This window comes from Nomascus leucogenys, chromosome 3, assembly GCF_006542625.1.
Source record: "Nomascus leucogenys isolate Asia chromosome 3, Asia_NLE_v1, whole genome shotgun sequence".
Lineage (NCBI taxonomy): Eukaryota > Metazoa > Chordata > Mammalia > Primates > Hylobatidae > Nomascus > Nomascus leucogenys.
In genome coordinates this window covers 94,048,462-94,071,034 of record NC_044383.1, presented here as the reverse complement: position 1 = coordinate 94,071,034, position 22,573 = coordinate 94,048,462, and the positions used below count along the sequence as shown (strand labels likewise).

At 45.1% G+C, this 22,573-nt stretch overlaps 1 protein-coding gene across 2 annotated transcripts in view; it reads right to left on the bottom strand.

Moving 5' to 3' along the window:
• The window catches only part of SOBP (sine oculis binding protein homolog), a 171,308-nt gene that overhangs the window by 4,716 nt on the left and 144,019 nt on the right, over window positions 1–22,573 (bottom strand). For both annotated transcript variants that reach the window (XM_030809531.1, XM_030809532.1), the window contains one exon: window positions 20,130–22,085. In XM_030809531.1, coding sequence (XP_030665391.1) covers window positions 20,133–22,085 — 1,953 coding nt within the window. In that variant the 3' untranslated portion in view covers window positions 20,130–20,132. The remainder of the gene's footprint in view (window positions 1–20,129; window positions 22,086–22,573) is intronic.

The window sequence follows — 22,573 nt, the reverse complement described above, 5'->3', positions numbered from 1 at the left end:
CAATTTGTGCTGTTTCCTTCCCTCTCACCACATACTTGCCGTGTCTGGGACACCCACAAAGGCCAGATGGTGGCAGTACAAGTCCCTCTCTGCTGATAACCTTTGAGGAGGGGGCGGTATTGAAGGCATCCTCATTTGTCCTTCTGGCTCTGGCTGGTTCAGGGCAGCCCCCTTGTTGGTGACACAGGAAAAGACTCTGGAATCGATGAAAACGAAGAACCAAGCTTGGGCTTCACTTTTCTGATATTTATTGGTATGCAAGGTATGAAATCCAACAGAGTGGGGAGGAAACAAGTTTGGATTTTTAGAAAGTGATCATGGCAGGAAGTTCCAGAGTCTGGAGCTGGTTCTATTTTGCCCTTGCCAAGCAGAAGAATCTTACGAAAAAACTGTCCTCCATGTCTAAATGTCTTCATCTGTGCAAAGGGGAAATTACTACAATAAGTGAAACAGAGACTCGAGTTACAGTCCAAATGCCTCTGACTGGCTATGTGACCTTGGACCTGTTCCTCAGCCACCCTTCCCCAGAGCCTCGATTCTTGTACTATGTTCCTCAGCCACCCTCCCCTCAGAGCCCTGATTCCTCCTCCATGTTCCTCAGCCACCTTCCCCTCAGAGCCCTGATTCCTCCTCCATGTTCCTCAGCCACCCTCCCTCAGAGCCCTGATTCCTCCTCCATGTTCCTCAGCCACCCTCCCCTCAGAGCCCTGATTCCTCCTCCATGTTCCTCAGCCACCCTCCCCCAGAGCCCTGATTCCTCTTCCATGTTCCTCAGCCACCCTCCCCCAGAGCCTCAATTCTTCCACTGTGTTCCTCAGCCACCATCCCTCAGAGCCTCGATTCTTCTTCCTCTGTGCAGTGGGGGCCTGGGTGAGCTTCAGTATTAAGTCTTCCATTTCTCACATGCTCAGATTGTGGAATCTTTCAACAAAAGCCAGTATCAAATATGTAGAATTATAAACTTGAACAACTGGATATTAATCTGTTACCAGTACATAAGGAAGCCCATGAACTTCTGGACCCTGAACTCCAAAATTTCAGAAAGAGTCTCCTTCTCTCAGCACACACAAACATACACACACATCTATGGCAGAGGTTTGTGGAATACCCCTTAAAGCAGGGGATTCTGGGGAAGTGGTCACAATTGTGCCTCACACTTGGATTTTCCTCTGATTTGGGCATTTGTCTGAAGGCAGGATAACCCACCCCTGCTACATGGAGCATCAGACACACACAATTACATACAAATAAGCCCATTTCTTATGCTATATATGTGCCATACATGTACTATGTATGTACCATACATACACGCTGGCACCACAAGGCACGGTCTCCATCGGGCATGTATGACCAGCTATCTTCAGAATTCCAGGCCTGCCTGCCCCTTTTGGCCAGAGGAATGAAATATTTCTCTTCATGGAATGGTAACTGCACACCAAATGCATTGAGAGACTCTCTGTTCACCTGGTGAGTCACTTTTCTGTTTCATCAGGGAAGCATGGCCAAGAATGTGATCTAGATACTCAAGCTCCTTTATAACACAAAATTTTCCAGAGAATTATAGATAGCAAAACTGTGCCTAAATACATTCTCTCAATGTTGATACTGTCGAAATATGGCCACTTTCACCTTTACTTCTTTGACCTTTATAGCCTAAGACTTTCACTGGTAGCATTTCATAAAACTTCCAGGCAACCACTCCCAAAAGTAAATGTGTGTTCAGAGAAAAATGTCTGTCTTATTCTACATCCCAACATTTCCAAACTAGCTCTTTTGTGGTGGCATATTCCACCTCTACCAGGAAGCCTGCCTCTATTAATCTAACCCATTTTCTAAACTTGTATTATTTCCTTCCTGAAATACTTTTGTAATTAGCATAATCAAAATCCAGTAGGTCTGTCCTGTCTTCCTCATTTAGAAGGCAATCTCCCCATGTCTGTCATATCTATCCCCAGGAGTCTAAAACCTTGTGGCATCAATTCTATGATGTGCAAGAAATGCCTGCTGCCAGCCAGCTTGCCTTTGTCCAATTACCCAGGCCCTAGCAGAGATCCACTCACTTGGGCACGTCTGCCCATCACTTATCACAGTTAAATACAGCCATTACGTGCTGGCTGCGGCAACGCTGTTTATCTGGGACAATAACGAGTCCCTGAGGACTGGATTGCTCTCAGGTAGCCGCAGCTATTCTGGGACACTCACAAGGGTAGAGCCCTGCGGTCAATGAACAGAGCCGCCTGCACTAGCTGATAAACTCTGAGCGTGATGCCAGATAATGGTCCCCACACCAAACCCATCCCAGGAAGGAAGGTTTTTGCCAAAACACGATTCCTTCTCCCCTCCATCAACCGTTGCTTCATGAAGAGTTTTTAAATGGCTTTTGCAGGATAGAAATTGTTTTCATTTTTGAAGAGGATGGCATCTCTTTTCTTATAGCTCATTAACTGATGAAGATACAGGCATAAGGTGGGAGATACTGCAGGTTTGGTTCTAGACCACTGCAATAAAGTGAGTATTACAATAAAGCAAGTCACATGCATTTTTGGGGGGTTTCCCAGTGCATATAAAAGTTATGTTTATACTATACTGTAATCTATTAAATGTGCAGTAGCATTATGTCTAAAAAACAATGTACATTTCTTAATTTAAAATACTTTTTTTGTAAAAAACAAAAAATGCTAACAATCATCTGAGCCTTCAGCGAACCATAACCTTTTTGCTGGTGGAGAGTCTTGCCTTGATACTGATGGCTGCTAACTAATCAGGGTGGTGGTTGCCAAAGGCTGGGGTGGCTGTGGCAATTTCTTAAAATAAGACAACAATAAAGTTTGCCACATTGGTTGATTCTTCCTTTCACAAAGGATTTCTCTGTGTCATGCCATGCTGTTTGATAACATTTTACCCACAATAGAACCCTTTCAAAACTGAGTCAATCCCTGCTGCTGTTTTATCAACTAAGTTTATGGAATATTCTAAATCCTTTGTTGTAATTTCAACATTGTTCACAGCATCTTTACCAGGAGCAGATTCTATCTCTAGAAACCAATTTCTTTGTTCATAAGAAGCAACTCCTCATCTGTTCAAGTTTGATCGTGAGATTGCAGCAATTCAGCCACATATTTAGGTTCCCCTTGTAATTCTCTTGCTATTTCCATCATATCTGCAGTTACTTCCTCCACTGAAATCTTGAACCCTTCAAAGTCATCCACGAGTGTTGGAATAAACTCCTTCCAAACTCCTGTTAACATTGATATTTTGACCTCCTCCTATGAATCACAAATGTTCTTAATGGCATCTAGAATAGTGAATCCTTTCCAGAAGATTTTCAATGTACTTTGCCCAAATCTGTTACAGGCATCACTATCAATGGCAGCTAGAGCCTTATGAAGTGTATCTCTTAAATGATAAGACTTGGAAGTCAAAATTCCTCCTTGATCCATGGGCTGCAGAATGAATGTTGTGTTAGCAGGCATGAAAACAATTAATTTCTTTGTACTTCTCCATCAGAGCTCTTGGATGACCAAATGCATTGTCAATAAGCAGTAATGTTTTGAAAGGATTATTTTTTCCTGAGCAGTGGGTCTCAACAGTGGGTTTAAAATATTCAGTAAACCATGGTATCAACAGATGTGCTGTCACCCAAGCTTCGTTGTTCCACTGACAGAGCTCAAGCAGAGTAGATTTAGCATAATTCTTAAAGGCCCTAGGATTTTCAGAACAGTAAGTGAACACTGGCTTCCACTTAAGGTCACCGGCAGCATTAGCCCCTACGGAGAGTCAGCCTGTCCTTTGAAGCTTTGAAGTCAGGCATTGACTCCTCTCTATCTATGAAAGTCCTAGTTGGCATCTTCTTTCAATATAAAGCTGTTTTATCTATACTGAAAATCTGTTGTCTAGTGTAGTCACCTTCATCAATGATCTTAGCTAGATCTTCTGGGTAGTTTGCTGCAGCTTCTACATCAGCACTTGCTGCTTCACCTTGCACTTTCATGTTATGGAGACAGCTTCTTTCTTTAAAGCTCATGAACCAACCTCTGCTAGCTTCAAAATCTTTTTCTGCAGCTTCCTCCCCTCTCTCAGCCTTCACTGATGCAGAGAGTTAGGGCCTTGCTCTGGATTAAGTTTTGGATTAAGGAAATATTGTGGTCGGTTTGATCTTCCATCTAGACCACTCAAATTTTCTCTGTATCAGCAATAAGGCTATTTTGCTTTCTTATCATTTGTGTGTTCACTGCAGTAGTATTTTTATTTATTTATTATTTAGAGACAATATCACACTCAGTCACTCAGGCCGGAGTGCAGTGGCATGATCACAGCTCACTGCAGCTTCAACTTCCCAGGCTCAGGTGATCCTCCCACCTCAGCCTCCTGAGTAATTGGGACTACAGGTGTGCACCATCACACCCAGCTAATTTTTCATATTTTTTGTAGAGACAGGGTTTTGCCATGTTTCCCAGGCTAATCTTGAACTCCTGGGCTCAAGCGATCCGCCAGCCTTAGCCTCCCAAAGTGCTGGGATTATTACAGGTTTGAGCCATTGTGCCTAGCCATGGAGTAGCAATTTTAGTTTCCTTCAAGGACTTTTTCCTTGCATTCACAACTTGATTGGCACAAGAAGCCTAGCTTTTGGCCTGTCTTGGCTTTCAATATGCCTTCCTCGCTAAGTTTAATCATTTCTAGCTTTTGATTCAAAATGAGAGACATGGGTCTCCTCCTTTCACTTAAACATTTAGAGGCCATCATAGGGTTATTAACTGGCCTACTTTCAATCTTGTATCTCAGGAAATAGGGAGGCCCAAGGAGAAGGAGAAAGATGGGGGAACAGCCAGTTGATGGAGCAGTCAGAACATACCCAACGTTTATTGACTAAGTTCACCTCTTATATGGGTGCAGTTCATGGTGTCACAAAACAATGACAATAGTAACATCAAAGATCACTGATCACAAATCACCATAACAGATATGATAATGAAAATGTTTGAAACATTGTGAGAATTACCAAAATGTGACACAGAGACATAAAGTGAGCACATGCTACTGGAAAAATGGCATTGATAGACTTGACAGGGTTGCCACAAACTTTCCATTTGTACAAAGGCAATATTCATGAAGCACAATAAAGCAAAGCGTGATAAAGTGAGATATGCCTGCGACTGAAAAACATTCCTTCTCCTTTCGAGTCTACAGCTCATGGTAAGGGGAGGGTATGGGAGCCAAGGGTGAGTTTCATCTTAGCCCAGTGTTAGGCTCTGGTCTGAATCGCAGCTTCATCACTGTGATGCTACTCACTCTATGGCTCTGAGAAGCTAAGGTTCCTGAGTACTAAAAATAAAATTAAAATTAAAATTAAAATTAACCAATTATAAGGCCTGTTTTCTTTAATTTTTAAATAACTTTTTCCTTTAGCTATATCCCTTATTTTACTCGTTAATCAGTAAAAATTATAACCATATAAGACTCCCTACTGGGATAACTCTATCTTTAAGTCTTCATTTTGCAAATGAAAATGTTGTTTTCTTTTGCTGTTCTATGGGTTAGGGGAGAGCAGTCTGTTTTTTCTGATAAGCAGTCATTGCTATTTCTTGCTGACCTCTAAAAGTTTCTGAGGGGCAAAGAACCCAGAACTACGGAGCCCCCTCTTGTGCACTCACTTAAGTGAGTCCTTATCTTCACCCTGGACAACGGATCCTTTTTACTAAGTTCTTTCCAGAACCTGGAAGTTTAAGCAAACCAAATGACCAGGTCTCTGGCAGGCCCTCTTCCAAAACCATGGAGGGATTCATGACTAACAGTGTACTTTTCTATTTCCTTTCTTCCTTTTTTTTTTTTTTTTTTTTTTTAACAAACACACTATAGCAGATGGCTCTGTTCACTCCCGAAAAAGAAAAATAGAATAAAGAAGAATTACATGATAGAGCTGTTCTGCAGGAAATTTTGAACAAGAGCCTAGGTCCTATGCCCTGGCTTTCAGAACTAAGTACTTCCCATTGTGGTTTATGCCTTCAATGAAAAGAGTTTTCCTTTTTCTTGAGACAGGGTCTTGCTCTGTCACCCAGGTTGGAGTGCAGTGGCACCATCATGGCTCACTGCAGCCTCAACCTCTTGGGCTCAAGTGATCTCAGCCTCCCAAGTAGCTGGGACCACAGGCATGCACCACCAAGCCTGGCTAATTTTTTTCTAATTTTTTGTAGAAATGGGATCTCCCTGTGTTGCCCAGACGGGTCTCAAATTCTCGGGCTCAAGTGATCCTCCCGTCTTGGCCTCTAGGCCTTGCAAAGTGCTGGGATTATAGGCATGAGCCATGGCTCCTGATGGTTTTTTTTTTGGTAGTGGGGGCGGGGCAAGGTCTTGCTCTGTCACCCAGGCTGGAGGACAGCTGTATGATCATAGCTCACTGCAGCCTCAAACTCCTGGGCCTCAGCCTCCTGAGTAGCTGTGTCTACAGGCATGCCCGGTTAATTTTTAAATTTTTTGTAGAGATGGGGTCTCGAACTCCTGGGCTCATGATCCTCCCACCTCAGCCTTCCAAAGTCCTGAGATTACAGGCATGAGCCACTGTGCCCAGACTAGGAGTCAAATTTTATTGCACACCTAATTTACATCAAATACAGCACCAGGCATTTTTATATACTTTTTCACTTGGAAGCAAACAGCAATGCTACTGAAATATTTATTACTATCTCCATTTTACAGATGAATAACTTTGCCAGGAAAGGTTGCTAGAAATAGGAAAAGGTGGATGGAAGTCCAGCTTCTAGAACCCCAAAGTCCAGTTTCCCCCTCCCGCTGGGAGTGCTGACTCCTAGTCTATGTTCCATCTCCCCCCTTCTTTGCCCTAACAATAGGGTGGCAGGGTCACAATGTCAGAGCTGTATAGTGCCTTAGAGACATACACGGCCTAACACCCTGCCTTTGCAAATAAGAACGCTGCAAAGTTATTTCATAAGAAAAAAACCACACATTTTCATCAAGTCTCATCCAACACACGAACTAGCTGATGTTAGTTCATGGAACTCAGCAGGCCCCTGGCCCACAGCTCTGCTCCCCTCTCCCCACTGTGACTACAGGAGCAGGTGTCACTGTGTCCCTGTTAAAGTGGGAGATGCTAAGTCCTAGATGAAAAAAGGACAGGATCCTTGTCCTCTTCTGATTTCTACCACCCTGACTCTCAAGACTGAGGCCTTCCAAAAATTCTGCCTGTGACAAAAAACCCAGATGTTTACTGTGTTAAGATTAAGTGTGTTACTTCTCTATGTTATATGAACAGAGGCATTCTAGGTGAAAGAGAAAGAATACAGAGAAAAAAGCAGCTTCATGTGGCAAGTAGCTTTGACCTGTGGGTCAACAGCAGATTTTAGGATTTAGATGAGGTCTGGGAAAGCAGTCTTCTCCACACTTGATTCATTCTTTACGACCAGCCCATTAGCAGAGAGAGGGAGGGAGAAAGCTTCATATTAGTAGAAATGCCATTGCAAAACGTAAGAGCTATAATACTGATGTCTCCCCCAACAGCAAAAACGATGGAGAATGTGGTTAATAACTGCTTTTCTGCAACCCGTTAACCCCTCAACCCTAGATGTTCAGGCACAACCTATCTTCTCTCTGGAATTGGCTTCCTGATGCGAGGAAGCCATGCCATGGGTGGCAAAAATATGACTCTAGTGCTTGGCACAGGGCATGTAACTGAAGCAGCTGCGGTCGGATCCCATGTCCCACCGAGAGGAAAGGCAGATGAGGACTCAGGTTCTAATCCTGGCTGCGCCACCTTGTGACCTTGGGCACTCGCTCTCTTTGTTGCAGTCTCAACTTGTAAAAGTGGAACCAGAGATTTTATGAGAATTTCTGGAATGGTTTCCCTAACCTCTGAGGTTGACAACGTGGAAGTGTTTCATTATTTTCCATTACACATCCAAGGGAAGAAGTTCTGGGCTGCAGGGGCTACCATGACAATTTTTGTAATAAGCATCTACTATGAGCCAGGTAGCTCCGACATTTTAACTTGTTATTTACATTGGAGCTGATAACTGCATGAAGTAGGGGTAATTATCTTCATTTTTTATACATAAGCCATGGACAGTGGTTTTGCATGGAAACTCTGGAGCCAGGCTGCCAGTCACATCTCAGCACTGCCATTTACTGGCCACATGACTCTGGGTGGCATACTTAACCTCTCCATGCCTCAGTCTCTTCATCTGCAAAATGGGCTTAATAATGCTAAGTCTCATGCATTGTTGGTATGTAGCATTTAAAACACTGCCTACATGTAGAAAGTGCTCAATAAATATTAGCTATTATAATTATTTAATGAGAAAATGCAGGCCCAGAGAGGTTGTAAAACTTGTCCAAATCCTCACAGCTGGTAAGTGACCCAGCCAGTTTTCAAACCCAGGCAGGTCTCACTCCAGCCCCGAGCTCTGTCCTTAGGCAATGCATCCTTTCTAACAGGATGGCAACTGCCATTTTAGGGCATCTGTGATGAGCCACACCTTATACATTTCCTTGCCTGTCTCTTACAGCAATCTTATTACTCATGACATAGAGACTGAGGCTCAGAGAGCTGAAGTCCCTTTCTCCCTCACCTGGTAAGTGTCTCTGCTGGGATGTGAACCCAAGCTGGCCCAACTCCAGAGCAGATATTCTTTTCCACTAAACCACACTGCCACCTTCCTTCACCACCAGGAGCCCACTGGCACATGTGGAAGCTTCTGAAGGTTTACAGCCTGGAAAGTCAAAAAAGAGAAGAGGACATCTCCAAAAGGTTGCCAAACTTTCTTAAAAGTAGCTGCAGGCCATGGGAGGATCTGATTCTGATTCTGAGAAAATCTCCGGAGATGTCTAAGGAATATAGATCAAGCCCCCTGGGCCTTTCTGTTGCCCTTCGGTCTAAGGACAGACAGTCTAGGCATCGCTGTGCAACCTCCACATTCCGCATCCGTGAAGTCCGCTGCTGCAAGAGCCAGGGCCTGCCTCTGTGCACGCATGAAACAGCAGCCCACATCTGCCCTTCCCTGCTGGCTTAAGGCTCAGAGCTGCTGGTTGGTCAGAAGGGTGGGGCCTCTGTTTCTGTGGCCATCTGGAGCCAAGCCAGCATCTTCCTTTTTAGACCCTGGAATGGTCTGTTGATTGTGAGATTTCCTTCCACTGTGCATTGTGACATTTCCTTAGGCCCACTCAGCACAAAGAAAGTTCTTCTCACTGTCCAGAGGCAATGGCTTTCCATACTTAACCCATAGATCTGGCAGCGCATGTCCCTCGCACTTCAGCGATGACGTCCTCCAATGTTTAGAATCAACTGCTGGCAATTAGCCTGCCATCAGAATGCAACCATCAGCTTTAGCAATGCCAGTCTTGCAGTCTACGAACAGCTGCTCAAGTAATTTTCCTCAAACACAGATTTCATCTTGTCATTCTTGTGCTTGAGGCCACAGTGACGTTGCCCAATGTATTGAGTACAAATTCCCCAAACTCCTGTTCTACCACCTTCCCACTCTCCTCCAGCCTCATGCTTCTCACCCTTTGTGGACAAGCCCTTTGTTCCAGCCAAGAGAACCGGAAGGTCATCCCTAACACAGCTTGCTCTTTTCTGTGTCTGTGCCCTTTAACATGCTACTTCACCCCACATTTCTCCACCCCTGATTGCCAGCCCACATCCCTCCTCAGGTTCAGAATTCAGAATTCATCTACCAGAAGGCACTACATCAAGGCAGCTTCATTAGCTGTTCCTCTATGGAGACGCTTTCATTCATGTGATCACTGAATACTTGCATGCTCATTCTTCCAGCCCCTGTGCTAGGCACTTGGTTACAACAATGAGTGAACTGGACCTGGTCCCTGTTCTTGCTGAAGCCTACTGTCTGTAGTGTCACATCGGTTTGCAGGTTCTGCATGTTGCTTGTAAAAGTGACCTTGGCTTTTTTTTTTTTTTTTGGTCTCTCAGTAGGTTATTAGTTCTTCAAATAAAGTCAAGGACTCCTGCCACACACCCTCCCCCACTTTTTTCTTTTCTGTCTTTACCTCTCTCTCTCTCTCGTCTTTTAATAACACAGACCTGAGCAAAGTCAGCATTAGATATTGTTAGTGCAAAATGGATACGTTTTACCCTCTAGGGAAATAAATGAAGACTATCTCTGAACTACGAATGAGCAAAAGGGGATGCTTCCCTCTGTTTGGATATGATGAGGAGTTATTAAGTTTCACAGATTGTAATATATGAATTAAGTATAAATTTAGGATTTATAAAATCCAAAAATAGGATTTTAAAAGTTATTATTGCTATGCGTAGGCCACACACACACATGCATACACACACCCAGAGCTAAGACAAAGGACAAGTTGATCATCTGATCAGACAATGAGAAGTGCTGTCAAAATCAGGATTAGAACCCTGAACCAGTAGCCCTCATCTTCATTTGCAAGGTTATAATGTTCTTCCACCAAAAATTTTTCATAGTCTTTCAATCAATATTTAAAGTTCATGTTGCCTAAACCTTGGGGATTATGAAAATAGCCACTAAGTCCCATGTTTATGATGCCATCTTATTTAATGGGAGGATTGAAGAGACCTGCATGTATTTTTGGGTTGGCAAATCTTAGAACTATTTTTTCAACATTTGGGTTTGGATAAAACCAAAACTTATTTTGCCAAGCACTTTGGCCTTAATTTTTAAACCCATGTGTATTTTAAAAGAAATTTGATCTATATGTTTCTGACTCATTTACACTTAACTCATGAGAATGCTGTTTGGTAAGAGCTATTAGATGTCCAAGCAAGTTTATGAGCCTTTTAAAGCCTTCTTTTCCCCGTTCTTACCAGAAAGTTGTATTTTGCCATCCATAAAAGAGTGTGAGCCCCAGGGGCCTGTGATCACTTTGAAATTTATAACCTCCAAAGCTTAAATGGATTCTACGTTTGGAAAAAGGGTTTCCCCCTCCTCTTTTTCATATTAAGTGCACAAACAGGCTACCTATGATAAAGACAGGATCCTATGTCTTAGCTTCCAAGATGGCTGAAGGCAAATAGTAAAGAATTCAATCCAACCACCAATAAATTGTCCCTAAGACATTTCAGAGGAACAATATGACACTTTAAGTTCATGTGGACACAGACTGAGATCCAACACTCTAATGGGAAGTTTTTTGTTTGTTTTTTGTTTTGAGATGGAGTCTCACTGTGTCGCCCAGGCTGGAGTGCAGTGGCACGAATTCGGCTCACTGCAACCTCTGCCTTCCAGGTTCAAGCTGTTCTCATGCCTCAGCCTCCCGAGTAGCTGGGACTACAGCCACGCGCCATCACCTCCAGCTAATTTTTTGTAATTTTAGTAGAGACAGGGTTTCCCCATGTTGGCCAGGCTGGTCTTGAACTCCTGACCTAAGTTTGATCCACCTGCCTTGGCCTCCCAAAGTGCTGGGATTACAGGAGTGAGCCACCACGCTCACGCGTGGGACTCAATACAGTTCAAGTTAGAACACTTTAGCTTTTGAGTGCTGGGGAATTTCTTTGTTTTAAATCACAGACAACCAATCTTGTTTATGATTTTTTAATACATTTTAAAAATAATAAAATAAGCTGATTCTACTAAAAATGACATTTGAATTAAAACCAGAAAAGCAAGAATGTGAATGCATGCTGCAGCAACTTCATCTTGTATCTTCTATAATGATGCTCAGATACTACTCAACTATAGTATTCTAGTGGGAGAAGGCTTTTGGGTAAAGTACTTAAAAATGGCTTATAAAGGCCGGGCATGGTGGCTCATACCTGTAATCCCAGCACTTTGGGAGGCCTAGATGAGTGGATCATGAGGTCAGGAGATGGAAACCATCCTGGCCAACATGGTGAAACCCCATCTCTATTAAAAATACAAAAAAAATAGCTGGATGTGGTGGCGCGTGCCTGTAGTCCCAGCTACTTGGGAGGCTGAGGCAGGAGAATCGCTTGAACCCAGAAGGCAGAGGTTGCAGTGGACTGAGATCGCGCCACTGCACTCCAGCCTGGCAACAGAGTGAAACGCCGTCTCAGAAAAAAATAAAAATAAAAAATAAATAAAAGCTTATAAATATTTAAAGTATAAGCATCTAACACATTATAATGACAAAGTTTTACATTTAACCACATGTGCTCCAAATATCTTGAAATTGCTCTAAATATGGGTTTAAAATATCAGAAGAGCTTGTTGATGGGATGCAGAGCTTTGCAGAGAAACTTAAACCTGATCATTCTTGCTCCCACAACACCCAATCTGCACAATTTTTAAAGTGTGCATGTGTAGATTCCTTTGGAAAGAGATCATGTTACAGTCTGAATTTCTAAAACAAGAGTTGAAGGATGAAATACAGGGTTTCCCCTTCTCTCACCAAATGCCGTTTAGCCACTTTGCTTCTAGATAATTTGTTATTGTAGGTTGGTTCAAATTTAAGACAGTAACATTTTAGAAACACTTGCAGAACTAAGCCAGCTGCAAGGAGGATATCATTACAAATTGAGACACATGTTGTATGGGAATACCATTCATTTTCAATACCAAAAACATGTCTGGGGAAATAAGCCATGCAAATGAGGGAAAGATCTACTTTTTAGTTGCATTTTTTTGGATGTTAGGTCGATGTTCCATATCAAATGAATTCATGAAGCATTTCTCCCTTTTGTTCTTTAAGTACTATCAGTCGCATTCTTACTTCCCTTTTTACCCAGAACAAAACACAGCTTACTATATCAAAGACAGACAACAAACCAGAGGTTCAGAGGGGAAAATGATGAGACAACTAGTGCTGGTGCAGCCAAATATCTGGATGGGAATGAGGCTGGGAGCACTGGAAGCTTTGATTTGCCCCAGCCCTGACCCCTTGGCTACCTGGAAAGCCAGGTCTGCTCTGCCCCCATCTCTCTACTCAGGGCTGTACATCTGGGCCACATAGTACAATTGCACAAGCATTTTTTGCTTATGATCATAATTCAGTCCAAGGAGTGGCAGAGTTAGGTAACTTGACTGATTTCCAATTTAAAACTATGTAGTACACTCGGGACTATTTTAAAGCATTAGAGAATAATTCCAAGTTTTTGTTATTGTCATTTGCTTTTGCTCCAGTCATTTTTCACTAGAATCTTTTCGATGACCCTTGAAATAAGTTTTGTGCATGTGTGTGTACTTCCCCTCCTTGTTGATGGTCTCATGTTCCCAGTCCTGGCCCCACCCTATTTTTTTTTCTATGCTGTGGAAATCCACAAATCTGGAGAAGAGCTCTCTGCAGTTAGTATTTAGAACTGGTGTCTGAAATGGCGTTTACCCCATTTCCTTGAGAATGGGACCCTGTTAAACGATGCCAGTGCTAAATTGTTTATTTTTTAAAGCTAATTTCTTTCTTTCTCTGAATGAATTTCGTTTATGCCCTTTGAGGCACTAAGAAAAAGTTTACACATGCAGAATGCATTGCCCTAACATCCATCCACACGGAAAGTGCTATGCACTTAAGACAGCAACTGAAGGATACAAAATAAGTTGTGCAGGACATGGTAAAAGAAAACAGCATGGCCACCCCGTCCCTTTGGCACGATCTCTTACGCAGGAAAGTCTGGAAAAGGTGGGGCGTTCGGGTGAGGGTAAGTGTTCCACAACATGAGGTAAGTGTTCCACGGTGCAGTGTATTTTGGTCCTCAGTCATCTCTGCCCCTCTGCAGCACTTGTCTGCATGAAGGTAGGTGTAAATGATTGAACATGCTGCACAGGCAGCAGCTTAGGCCGGCGAGGGAGTGACTCATTGGAAAGCAGTCAGGGAATTGATTTCCAGTGCCCTCCTGGGCAACGGCTGGTTAATAGCTGGCCGAACGCGTCTCTCTTTCCAAGTGCAGTCTCTCCAAGTAAAGAGGCATACTGGGGAGATAGGGAACATGGGCAGTGCTCCCAGACACTGCCATATCAATGCCCTGGTGTTCACCGACCTGTCCACCTCTCTGACTCTGGCCATTCTGCTTTCTTGGCCTCAGTGGCAGGGTAGAAGATCTTTCCACAGAAGAACAGTGTCTCCCTATATCATACAAATTTTGAAGGTCCAAGTGCTGGGGAAGTATCTAGCTTATTTCTTTTCTTGCTTCTCTTTTCTTCTTTCATCATAGGCCCTTGTGGGAAATGGTAACTTGAAGAAAAGTCTATAACCTTTTGCATTGTGTCACTAAGGCAATCTTATTGAGGCAAGTGCTACATGATCCAACTTTGATTCTGCAGTATTAGGCCCACAGCAGAAATTGCCAAACAATATATTCTAAGTTTTAAGAGAAACTTTCCATTAATTCAGCTTCCTCAGAGAAACAAGAAAAATTTCAACTCAGATATTGCTCCATAATAAGGTAAGATAGTTCTTCAGAGATATAGAGCATACTTTTTCTGGAGCCAAAATCTATGGAGCTCTTCTCCCATGAAAATGCCTCTGTGCATAGGCACATAGAACTTTCCATGAAATTTCAGGGGGAGTTGCTGAAGGCCATCCATGGACGAGTCCAGGGGGCCAGGAGACCAGCTTTAGGGAGCTGCCATATGGATCTGGAGACAGAGCCAGGACCAGTGCTGCACTAGCATGACCCTGAGTGGGTGCCTCCTCCAAGTCTCTGTCCTAAGCCCTTCCTTTGCTTCCCTCTAGTCCCAGTCCTGCTGAAGATGGAAGGTTATGGGTACATCTGGAAGTAATAAATATCCAGTCACAGATGTCATTTCATATCCCATCATAACCTGATTGACATCATATATAAAAGTTGGATGCTTGTACATTAAAACCTTCCCTCCAAGTCCCTGGTCATAAGGGTTAACATGGTCCCAGCAGCATTGAATGGGACATACCTCAGGCCAATCTTGGCACCATTCATTCCAGAAAACTTTCCCCTACAAGTCTGAAATGATCACAGGAAGCACACTCCCAAGTCCTCCCACTAACATGTGTCCATGACACAGACCTGGTGTCTTCTTTCTGGCTCTTTGAAGTAGCTCTACCTAGAACTATATGTGCCAACTGCATCCTAACAGACAAACTAACCCTTACCTTAGGGATTGTCACCAATTAATATTCCCAATAGTCAAGTACTGGACCATTAGATAGCACAAGTCTGACACAGGATCCGAGCACATCCCATTTATACTGATTTCCTCTTGTCACTCTCAGTTTTCCTTCTTTTCCTTGTTTTAAAAGTAGACACCTATAGTATTGTTTCGAATGTATGGACTGACTTCCCAACCTCCTCCCAGACAGCCTCCTCTCTTGAACTTCTCAGTTTGAGAAACTAAATTGGCAAAAAACTTATTTGTGACCTTCACCCTTTTGGCTTCTCCAGTGAAGCAAACTCCTTGCCTTGGAACAGTTGTTTCTAGGACTGTGGCTCCATGACCAGACTAATAATTAAACTCTAAAAAGCCAAACTACAGGTGCCTCCTCCAGCTTTCCATGAGAAAATAAGAAGTCAAGTCCCCCCTGCTGACCCTGGAGTAGTATCATGGAATTGGGACCAGGAAAAAGGGTCTCATATTTTCTTTCTGGTTTTTGAAACTTAGAAATTTGGGAGCCACACACACCAACATGGCACATGGGTACATATGTAACAAACCTGCACATTGTGCACATGTACCCTAAAACTTAAAGTACAATAACAAAAAAAAAAAAAGAAATTTGGGAGCCACAAAGGTGGAAAGTTGTATGGACCTGTTGCTCCTTGAGAATGGAAAAAGTGATGATGAAAGGATTACTCCTTGTACACATTTTTTCCATTGATTATTTTACTTAAAGAGTCTATGTCATTTCCCTGGAATACTGAGGAGGGGGAATATTTTCTTTTGAATATCTTCAAACATTTGCAAATGGTTACTCTGAACTCTCCAATGTACCATAAACAAGTGTAAACTGTAGAAATGCAGAAAATGTACAAATACAAACAGCTATCCCCCAAGCTCCTAGGCAAAGACAAAGAAGGGAATATTCCATTTATAAATGGAATTCTTTGTGGATAGAATAGTTTGGAAAATGTTTATACATTGTTTTCCTTATTATTTGGGGGGATATTTTTTCCAGCTTACAGAAGCTGCAGAACTGGTATTTGGAGTCTTAAAAGTTGAAGATCAAAGGAAGTTTACAACCTTTAAAATCTTCAACTAAATTAGTTCTGCATCTGGGGAAAATAGCTGTCCACTGAAATCATTTGTAATCATATCAACACACAAGAATGCATAAAGGCAGGTGACCAGGAACAGAATAATTTCCAAATGGGGAAAAAAACCCTGTAATTTACAAAGAACTAGCAAATAAGACTTCCTTGAAGACAACTGTAGCTGCCTCGGTTGCTAATTTCTAGATACTTTGGTCTGCTTTTGATTTATTTTAAATGATTTTTTAAAACAGTACTACAGACCGGGTGCGGCGGCTCACGCCTGTAATCCCAGCACTTTGGGAGACCAAGGTGGGAAGATCACTTGAGGTCAGGAGTTTGAGACCAGCCTAGCTAACATGGTGAAACCCCATCTCTACCAAAAATATAAAAAATCAGCTGGGCATGGTGGCATGTGCCTGTAATTCCAGCTAGTCAGGAGGCTGAGGCAGGAGAATTGCTTCAACCCAGGAGGCGGAGGTTGCAGTGAGCCCAGATTGCGCCACTGCACTCCAGCCTGGGCAACAGAGCAAGACTGTCTCAAAAAAAATAAAATAAAATAAAATAAAAATAATAAAATAGTACTACAGTATGAAAAAGGCAGACATAGTGAGAAGAATGAAGATGCTGACTGAAGTTATTGACAGATTATCCTATATAATATACAATGAATATATATGAGAAATAATATATAATGAATCACCAACAAGCACACGGAGAAATCATTCACCTCCACCTCACCCACCACATCTCAGCCTGAGTTTTGGTTTTGGTTTGTAACGCTTTCCACTTTGGCTTTAACTTGTCACCAGTGTTCAGCATCAGGGCACAAAAGCCATACGGTCCTTTATTCAGTGGATACATTTCCAATTTCCCCAACCGTATGAACGGTCTGGGTTTCTGAAGGCATAGAAGAAAAACAGCACCACATGTGCACAAAAAAACAGGAAGGGGCCTGGGCGCGTTGGCTCACACCTGTAATCCCAGCACTTTGGGAGGCCGAGGTGGGTAGATCACCTAAGGTCAGGAGTTCGAGACCAGCCTGGCCAAAATGGCAAAACCCTGTCTCTACTAAAATACAAAGATTAGCTGGGCATCGTGGCACGTGGCTATAGTCCCAGCTACTCAGGAGGCTGAGGCAGGAAAATCACTTGAACCCAGGTGGTGGAGGTTGCAGTGAGCCAAGGTCGCGCCACTGCACTCCAGCCTGGGTGTCAGAGCCAGACTCTGTCTCAAAAAATTATAATACATAAATAAATAAATAAATAAATAAATAAATAAATAAATAAAATAAACCAGGAAGGGCCAGAGAATGTGAGTAAATTGTGGCAGGTTGAGACTGTGCTGTGAGGTGACACGGAACTTCTGAGGGCAAGAGGAAATGTGATTTAGTGGAGGAGAGGTGGTTTTTCCCCATCTTAAATCACTTGCCTTGTCACTCTTTCGTAGCTGACAAAGCCTGAGTATTTCTGATTTTAAAGAAAAGCTGTAATTTCTTGGGGGACCCATCATTGAAAGAACTCTTCAATCTCAAGAGGTAGTGGGTAATTTCATCACCACATCTTCTGAAATTGTCTGGAGCCAGGTTAATATCTTTAATGATTCTGGTCCACCTACAAGACTGATTCTTTATTCAGAAACACATATCATCCAAATAGCCATCGTATATTTTATGTTTTTATGTTATTTTGGTCCCATGCTACTCATACGTTAGTGTCACTATTCTTGACCTGGTCACTTCTCACTCCAGTGATGGTATCATAGTAAAATCTCTCACCCTCTCCCATTCTTGTTTCAGCCTCGCCTGAATGAGTGATATTAGAATGTGTTTAAAGTGACAATTTCCAATGCTTTCTGACTTTCTGAAGGCCGTCACCTTTTTTGTCACACACCTTCCCATTACTCACAGCTTTGTCAACCAGATTAAATTACTCTCGTGAAGAAATCAGGGGCATTTTCAATTGAGGTGACTGTGAGAAGGCTGAGGCCATCTGTCTTCAGGCAGCAGAACTTGTAGATGTAAAAACAAGAAGGAATGGTGAACTCATTTTTAGTATTCTTCCTCTACTGGCAAAGCCATCAGAGGAAAAGGAAACCTCGAACGATGGTGGCTGAGAAACCTTTCTTCTACAACCGACAAGTCTCCTTGCTCTGGTCTGTGCTTCCCAATCTCCTGGCTATGCTAGGGGCCCAACTTAGAGACCAGGGACTGGACACACCACAGCAAGTGCTGTGCTCCACGTTTGTATTTCCCACTGTAGAGTAACGGGTTGGTAATGTAGGCTTGTTGGTGCTGCAGAAACAAGAATTCAACTGTCTGAACACTTAGAGAAGTTAGGAGGTAGACTCAGTTTTTGTTTGTTTTTTAAGAAACTTTCTCTTACGACAACTGAGAGTTGTTTTACCCACTGAGGTGGGTAAAACAATTTTAGTATGTAGGGTAATAAAGAAACTAATTAGCCTATTCTCCTATAGTGGTTTTTAAAAAAATGCAGCTCTGGAGTCAGACAGCCTGGATTTGCATCTCAACTCTGCTAATTTGGTAAAATCTTGGGCAAGTTACTTTAACGTTTCTGTCTTGGTTTCCTCATCAATAAAATGAAGACGATAATTGTCCTATGGATCCAGATCCAAATACTACTGAAAAACACTTAGAAGACAGCCTGCATACAAATGTGAGCAATTATTCATCTTATGAGATCCACTCTCCTGGCCCCCGCTTCCTTCCTCCTGGAGTTTGCACTCCCACCAGATGGGGGCACACCATCATATTTGCCTTTGTATCTCCCTAGTCCCTGGAAGGAGCAGTCTACAAGTTAGGTACACTTGTACCTATAATAATAAATGCTCATCTCTCTTCTTCCTCTCCATAAGAAGTTGATAAACTCAACTGAATTTTGGCCTGTTTGATGCCCACTTGGATAGAGCGGAGAGCTTGGGCTGTGTCTGACAGGCCTGAGTTGAATACTGCTTCCCCATGTACGGGCTCTGCTTCAGGCACAGTATCTAAGCTTCAACTGCCTCCTTGGTGAGATACAGATGATGCCTATTCCACCAAGATTGGCAGGAGGGGCAAATGAGGCCACCTCTGCCTATGACAGGCACACATGTTAGTTCCCCTTCCCAATACTGAAAAATTTAACTCACTCTCAGCGGCTCACTTGGCATTAGGCAGGAGTCTATGAGGTCAGAGATGTGCAGTGTCACTCACTTTAGCAATGCCACCCTCTTCCCTATCGAAGCCTCCCATTACCTGCAAAGGTGAGCAACTCATCAGCTGAGCCGCCGGGCCCCAAAAGGGGGAGAGAGCAAAGCTGGTCAGTGACGCTTGAGGCCTACCCTGGGGGACGCTGCTTGGTGCCAAACTGCAGGAAGGAGACCCCATGAACAGGAAAGACACCCTGCCAGGCAAATAGGACTCAGTGGCCTGGGTTCAGCTGACATATGCATGTAAGAGTTAGGTTTCACTCTCACTTTACAAATGGAATCCCGTCCTTATCAAAAACATTTGGTGACATTCTGCCAATGAGGCAACCAGCTCTATTTGGTAGGTGGCCCAGCTCATGGGTTCACTGGACATTTCACCACTGCCCTGCAACGTCATGATCACACATTTAGGTGTCCCAAGTTAATCTCTTCTCCCTCCCCCCATCCTCCTCTTCTCCAATAGGGTGATTTACGGAGATGAGCATGATAATAAAAGTGTAATTGGAGAGACAGTATTTCATGACAGGTTGGAGACTGAGCTCTCCCCTCAAGTAAGTGACCTGGGGCTTGGCACTCACACGCTGTGGCTCAGTTTCCTCGGCTGTAAAATGGGAATGATGCTACTGAACAACTCAGCATCAGAGCTGCTGGCTCAGAATGTTGATAGCGTGACCACACCGGGTGCAATATAACACACACACGGTAAAATCATGACTATAATTACAACTCTCGCTTCTGCCTTGTCAGAAGTAAGGAGAGGTGCACTGGCTGGTGCGGAGAAGTGCCCGGCGGACATACAAACCTTTTACTTATTCTGATTTCTAATTCGGAGGCACCTCCTTTTGAGCGGCGGCTCCAGGTCCTCGGGCCCGGCGCTGAGCATGGGCGAGGAGATGATGCACGGCGCCATGGCAGCCTTCTCCGCGGGTTTTGGCACAGGCTGGATCACGCAGCCGGTCTTGGGCAGCATCCGCAGAGCATAGGCATGGTCCTCGTCCGCGGGGTTATTAAGGTTCGGGTCTGACTTGTCGCCCCCCGCCAGGGCCTCCTCGCCCATCAGCTTTTTGGCCGCCTCCCCGTCCAGGTGGCAGTTGGAAGCACAGTTGTTCTCCTTGACCGATTCTAGCTCGCTCACCGCCGGTTCCTCAGGCGACAGCAGCTTCTTGGGGGGCGCGGGCGGCGGTGGCGGCGGCGGCTGCTCGGGAGGCGGCTCCGCGCTCTTAGCGCCCTCGGCGGCGGCGCCGCGCGTGCCGTTCACGATGACGTTGCAGGCCGCGGCCGCCTCGGGGCCCGCCGGGGCGCCCGGGCCTGGGTCGCCGGCGGCGGGCGGGCTGCAGTGGCCGTCCCTGCAGCCGCCGCAGGTCCTGCGCTCCGCGGCGCCCGGCTCGCGCTCCGCCTTGACGTGCGCGTGCAGCGCGCGGTGGATCACGTTGTGCAGCCGGGCCCGGTGGCCCACGGTCAGGTCGATGACGCCGTCCTGCGGGCCCTGCAGCACGCCTGGGAAGCCGAGTTGGCCGCCCGCGCCCGGGGGGCCCAGGGGGCTGCCGGCGCGCCGCGTCAGGTCCACCACCTCGCTCCGGCCGTGCTCGGCGGGCGTGGGCGCCAGGCTCAGGGCCTGGCCCGAGCAGCCGGGGGGCGAGTCCGCGGACTTGGACGAGCCCTGCTTGGAGTCCCGGGGGGACAGGGAGTGTCCGCTTGGCTTGCCGCCCGCCGCCGCGGAGTCGCCAGGGGCGCTCGGAATGAAGTTCTCCCCGTTGCTGGAGAACCCGTTGGGGGGCTTGGAGTCGTTGACGTGAGGGATAGGGATGGGGATGGGGATGGGCACCGGTAGGGGCACGATCACAGGGTACGGCACGAGCAGGGTCGGGGGCGGCACCAGCGGGGCAAGCGACGGCAGCCCGAAATTCATCATCTGGGGTACCGGCATCGGGCCATTTGGCATCATGCTCACTGGCGGGAAGGGAAGACTCGGCAGCGGAGCGCCCGGGGGCGGCGGGGGCAGCAGGCCTGGGGGGTTCCCGGGCATGGTGGGGGTGCTCGGGGGGTGGATGTGGGGCGATAGCATGGGCCGGTGCATGGGGCTGGAAGTGGGGCCCAGGTTTCTGGGGCCACCGGGCGGGGGCCCGATGCCGGGAAGCATGGGGTTGGACAGGGGGCTGTTGGGGTTGGAGGCATGGTGCGGAGGCCCGCGGATGAAGGGCGGGCGGATCTGCTGCATGATCTGCTGCTCCATGAAGATGGGCAGCGGCACCGGGCCGCGGTTGGTCATCACCATGGGAGGGCTGCGAGGCGGGACGCCAAGGGGAGGCCCGATGCTAGCAGGTGGCTGGACGGAGACAGGAGGGATATTTGGAGTCTCGCTGATGGGGATGGACTTGGGCACTGGCGTGGGGATTTTAGTGACAGAGCAGTTGGCAGTGTCAGATGGAGAGACGGTGGTGGACGCCGACGGGCCAGGGCCTTGGCTTTGGCCAGCTGTAGCCACAGGGGAGGGGGCCTTCCTCCGAGCATCTGTTAGCGGGATATTCCAAGAGTCTGGAGTGAGCAGCTGCACCCCGGTGCCTTCTGCTTTATTTTCCATGGGAGGGTGTAATGTGCTGCACAGCCCAGCTGGAAGATTGGCCTGGGTCTCTTTGTAGAAAATGTCCATTTTGTATTGATTGAGACATTTTGCACTGCAGAACTGAAGCCTTCTTTCCCCGTCCCCAAAATCCAGGTATTCTTTTGTGTGTCTTATGTGCTTACACCAGTCACATACCTACAACACAGTAATAAAAAACCACAACAGGTAAGACAAGCAATTTACCTGGGTAGATGACGTTTCGTGTTTCACATAAAGGTTCTTTTAAACTTTACCAGCACTTCTCAAACAGGTAGAACTGTTTCCTTCTAAAAGGGTAAAATTCTGAAATGTTTGTAAAATGATGGGTTGGCTTTATAAATATGAGCCCTTCAGAATACCAATTATCAAAACCTCCTATTCTTTCTTCTTAAAGAAATTGTGTTGTCCCCTTTAAGCATGACTTAAAGATGGTTCTGAGAAAAGGGAATATATATACCTGTCCAATGTACCTGCCCACACATTTTCACTTGTCAGACAGGCTCATTGTAAATGCAAACCTAAAGAGTTTTGGAGGGAAAGGTTCTCCAGAAAGTTCAATGGGCTTGAAATATTACCCCTTACAATTCTCCTCATGCGAAGTCACTTTACACTGTTGACTATGTTTGATAATGCAGTTGGAAAGA